Raw genomic sequence first — 5,253 nt, 5'->3', positions numbered from 1 at the left:
TCAAGCCTCTCATATTTATTATAATTTATAATTTAACATCTCTTTTTTTAAAATTAAACAATTTGATATTTCAGTTTTAATTCCGTCAACAATTAAAGATTTCTAATAGTTCCGTTAATAATTTATATTCACTTTCAAACGATTTAATACCTCACTTTCAATTATTTTAATAATTTGGTATTTCACTTTCAATTATGTCAAGTGTTTGGTATCTAATTTTCAAACGATTTAATGCCTCACATTTAATTTCGTTAACGATTTGATACATATATTTAACCGAAGTTTGCGAGTGTTTGTAGAATTGAAGTTCAAGTACCAAATCGTGTTATTTTCAAATAAAAAATACCAAAATATATGTGGACTATGACGCATGTGAGAGGGTTGGAATAATTTGCTCTTGAATAAATAATAAAAAAAAGTATTGATAAAATTTTGGTTTTTTTAAAGGAGTTAATAAAATTTTCCATATGAGGAATAAAAATGGTAAAATAAAAAAAAGAGGATGTCCTTTGATAAAAAAAAATATGGATGTGTAAGCTAAAAAGAGCAACCACATGTAAATAAAGTAGAGTATTTACAGCTTTTATTAGACCAACAAACAAACCACACAAAATCGTTGCCGACTACTCCTCAACTTCCAGCAATTTCTTTTTTATCCATTTCAATTTCTATTTCATTTTTCTTTAATTAGGGTTTTTTTTTTAATCTAGAAACCATGGTTACTTTTATATCCCTGTCTCCCCTTAACCACGGTCCACTCATACAGTTAAGCAGCACCAGCAAACACAGCAACAAACCCTTTCATCTTCTCTCTCTTTTTTTCTATTCTGAAACCAGAGAAGAAAAAAAACATTTAAAACATTAAAGAAAAAACCTTTCTTTTTTTTTAATTTTTTTTTCCTCTTTTTCGTCTCCCATTCCTTATTATTGTAACCAATTGTTTGCTTTCCCGGAAAATTTTCAATTATTTTCTCGATTGCTTGAACTTTTTTTTCTTACTGCTGACCTGAGTTAAACCCTAATGCTATCTTGTTTCATGATCTTCTGAATTTGTTTTCTTTAACTGCTGTGTACAATTAGTCTTTCAATTTCCTTTCTTTTTTCTTTAATTTTACTGGGTTATCGTTGTAACTCAGTATTTTTTTAGTGTTCTTCGAGATCTGAATTTTTTTAATTCTACCAGAGAAGCCATGTGGAGGGATTTTAAAATTTCAATCATTAGATTTTTCTGAACTCTTTAAGTCAAACAAACCCATGTTCCCTTTTGTCAAATTTTGGGTTTTTTAGCATAAAGTTTTAATATTGGGTATTTAAAAATTGAGTTTTTTTTTTGTTTGAATTGGGGTTCTTCAGATGAAGATTGAGATAGACATGGGGGGCGGTGGGTATTGGAATGATGAAGATAGGGGTATGGTTGCAACTGTTTTGGGTACTAAAGCTTTTGATTACTTAATCTCAAACTCAATCTCCAACGAAAATCTGTTAATGGCTATAAGTAGTGATGAGAATTTGCAAAACAAGCTCTCGGATCTAGTAGACCGCCCGAATGCTTCGAATTTCAGTTGGAATTATGCGTTTTTTTGGCAAATTTCTTACTCAAAGTCTGGTGATTGGATTCTAGGTTGGGGAGATGGGTCGTGCCGAGAGCCTAAGCAAGGGGAGGAATTTGAAGCAGCTAGAATTCTTAGTCGACGAGTGGAAGATGAGACTCAACAGAGGATGCGAAAAAGAGTGCTGCAGAGGCTGCATACGTTGTGTGGTGAATCGGATGAAGATAACTATGCTTTAGGATTGGATAGGGTTACTGATACTGAGATGTTCTTTTTAGCTTCTATGTATTTTTCGTTTCCTCGCGGAGAAGGCGGTCCGGGTAAATGTTTTGGTTCTGGGAAGCATGTTTGGATCCCTGATGCTATGAAATCGGGTTCTGATTACTGTGTAAGGTCGTTTCTGGCGAAGTCTGCTGGAATTAGGACTATTGTGTTGGTGCCTACTGATGTCGGTGTTGTTGAAATAGGGTCTGTTAGATCCATTCCTGAGAGTTTTGAGATGGTTCAGTCGATAAGGTCAATCTTTTCGACTCATAATGCGTCTATTAGGGCTAAATCATTGGTGTCACCACCTCCACCAGCAGCAGCACCACCACTGTCAGGTTTGCCAGTGGTCAATGAGAAGAAAGATGAGAATTCACTTTTTTCAAATGTGGGAATTGTAGAAAGAGTAGAAGGAATCCCGAAAATTTTCGGGCAGGACTTTAACAATTCAACACACGGCCATGGCCATGGGCATGGACTTGGTTTTAGGGAGAAATTAGCAGTAAGGAAGATGGAAGAAAGGCCTTCATGGGATGCTTATCAAAATGGAAACAGACTTGGATTTCCTTCAACTCGAAATGGTCTTCATAGTTCGAGTTGGGCGCATAGTATTAGTCTGAATCAAGGGAATGGGACAGATGTTTATGGTTCACATACCACACCACATACTCGGCAAGAACATGTTAATGGGGTTAGAGAAGATCAAAGGGTGAAGCATTACCAACCACAAAAGCAGGTTCAAATGCAAATTGATTTTTCATCGGCTACTTCAGGACCTTCCGTGATTGGTCGGTCAGTTACTGTGGAATCTGAACACTCAGATGTTGAAGCTTCATGTAGAGAAGAGCACGCTGGAAACATCGATGATAGGAGGCCTCGTAAAAGAGGCAGGAAGCCCGCAAATGGAAGAGAAGAGCCCCTCAATCACGTCGAGGCAGAAAGACAAAGGCGAGAGAAGCTAAATCAGCGATTTTACGCTTTGCGAGCAGTTGTGCCCAACATCTCCAAGATGGATAAAGCTTCCTTGTTGGGGGATGCAATCGCGTACATCAACGAGCTACAAGCCAAGCTCAAGACAATGGAAGCAGACCGCGAAAAAATCGGCAGCAGTTCAAGAGACGCATCAGCTTTAGAGGTGAACTCTAACATAAAAAGCCAAAGCCAAGCTCCCGAAGTCGATATTCAAGCATCAAACGACGAGGTGATCGTAAGAGTAAGTTGCCCGTTGGATTCGCATCCAGCTTCACGAGTGATCCAAGCTTTCAAAGATGCACAGATCACCGTAGTAGACTCGAAACTTACCGCAGCAAATAACAATGTGTATCATACATTCGTGATAAAGTCGCACGGATCAGAAGAATTGACAAAGGAAAAGCTGATGGTATTATTATCTCAAGAACCTTAAGGTGAGCAGTTTAACATTTTATTAGTTGATAGATTATTAGAAAAGCTAGCTTCTTCAGAGTTTTGATATAGGGGAAGAGGCATGAACTAGAAGTAGAAACAGTAACTATAGACTAAGTAGTAGGGAAGCAATGTTTATAGTATACATATTCTGTGATTCATTATGAATTATATTTGTTAAGTTTTAACAACTTTGCCATTTTTGGGCATTCAGAACTCATAGATTTGTTCCCATATTTATCAAAATTAGTAAATTTTTTGTTAGTTGCTGAAGTTATGTGTTTGTCAAATTGGATGGATTTAGCTTAATTTGTTTGATTATTGCATTTCCTTAACTTGCCATCTTCTGGTTTTGGGATTTGGATTTGATTGAAGCTACTTCATGTTCTTGTCCATATCGTCCAACTTGTGAATGGGAAACAAGGTGGTCAGCCGCTCCTGCTTTGTTTTTTCCGCTTCTGTAGCTTATCACATGTCGGCTGTTTTTTTTAGTTTTTGAATTAAAAGAATCTGGAAAAAGATAATAATTTTAAATAAAGTGTCTTAGGTCCCCAAAGTGTATTCTTTAGGTCTCGGTTTTGAACCTCAATAAAGCAAGTGGTTTAAGGATAATTTAAAATCTAAAATTAATTACTAACTACGATCTGCGAATCAAGATTTATATCTTGTTTCATGTGAGGTCATTGAAAACGGTTATATCCTTTCTGAATTCTTACACCTGTAACTGCTCTTTATTATTAATGAAAAATTATTTGATTATCAAAAAAAAAAAACTACGAGCCGGTGGTTTAAAGATGATTAAAAAAAATTAAAATAAATATTAACGTAATTAAATTCTACCCTTTACTAAAAAAAGGAAAAAACAATTCTGCGTAGGCCAATTATAGGAAAGTTGGCCCTCGTGTTTCACCTTAAATGCTTAATGATTTTCACATGCTTGTTGTGAAAAATGCAAGATATTTTTGGTGGAAGATGAAAGCGATGCCTATTCTAATAATTGATTAGTTTTTTTATCTCAAATTTTTGTGGGCAAAATGAAGTGAAGTTTTTAATTGAGATGCACATGCAAAAGGAGGAAAGCATAGATCCTGGTCTTAAAATCTAAGGCCATACCCACTTTCAATTATGTCTTCTTCTATAATTGGATCTGACTATCTGAGGTTACTCAAAAAACTGTACACGAAACAAGCTGAGTATAACGTTAAAGAAAGATAACTATTTTAAAATATAAAAAGGCAAAATACAGTCATTTTTCGATCAACGTTGTGCTAAAATGATAAAGATAAATTCAATTTTATTATCATATTGACAAATAAATAATGATAATGTGCAGTGACGGTATTATGATTATTGTATTAAGGGGACCGAATTGCAATATTCACCATATATGTGGGGATAATTTTTATAAGTTGAGGAGAGCCAAATTGTAATATGCAGTAACTTAGTACTGATTTTGGTAATTTTAGAAAGTTGGGGGCTAAGGCCATCTTCAATATGATATATTTACTTATACGGAATAAAAATGATATACTAGTATTTCAGTAAATTTGAATATATTTTCTTAATTATAGTAGTTCGGCTATTAAAAAAATGGCAAAGCCACCCTGTCAAACATTAAAAAATTCAAATATTGAAATAAAAAAATTAGAAAAAAAATATAAAAATGATATATTAACAGTGGTCATCCATACAATTTGAGGGAGATGTCATTCAAGTTTCAAACGCGGTGGCAAAAGGGCTTTGCCCAAATGCTTCATGCGTTGGAATTTGTCAAGATATTTGGCAAACTAAATCTACCTTCAAATTCTGTAACGTTAAGTTTGTAGGACGAAAGGAGTTAGAGAAGCTCATAATTTGGCTCAGACAACTAAGGCCAGATTTCTGAACTTCAGGCATAACTGAATATTCGTATCTTCCTTTCTGTATCTGTCGATTATCTTGGAAAAAAAACTATAGAAAAAATCGTTAGCATAAAATAACGGCATTTGGCGCCAAAAAAGAATTATAATATACAAAATTAAACATTTAAAAAATT

At 34.6% G+C, this 5,253-nt stretch overlaps 1 protein-coding gene across 1 annotated transcript; it reads left to right on the top strand.

Annotated features, from left to right (window-relative positions):
* The first annotated feature begins 755 nt into the window (after positions 1–755).
* On the top strand, positions 756–3,491 carry LOC126687007 (transcription factor MTB1-like). Its single transcript, XM_050381350.2, has one exon. It carries the CDS (start codon positions 1,354–1,356, stop codon positions 3,217–3,219), a length of 1,866 nt encoding a protein of 621 aa, XP_050237307.1. The 5' UTR covers positions 756–1,353; the 3' UTR covers positions 3,220–3,491.
* The last annotated feature ends 1,762 nt before the right edge of the window (positions 3,492–5,253 follow it).

The sequence above is a fragment of the Mercurialis annua genome, linkage group LG6 (assembly GCF_937616625.2).
Source record: "Mercurialis annua linkage group LG6, ddMerAnnu1.2, whole genome shotgun sequence".
NCBI lineage: Eukaryota > Viridiplantae > Streptophyta > Magnoliopsida > Malpighiales > Euphorbiaceae > Mercurialis > Mercurialis annua.
The sequence above is the reverse complement of the archived record's forward strand: the minus strand, read 5'-3'. Positions and strand labels throughout refer to the sequence as shown.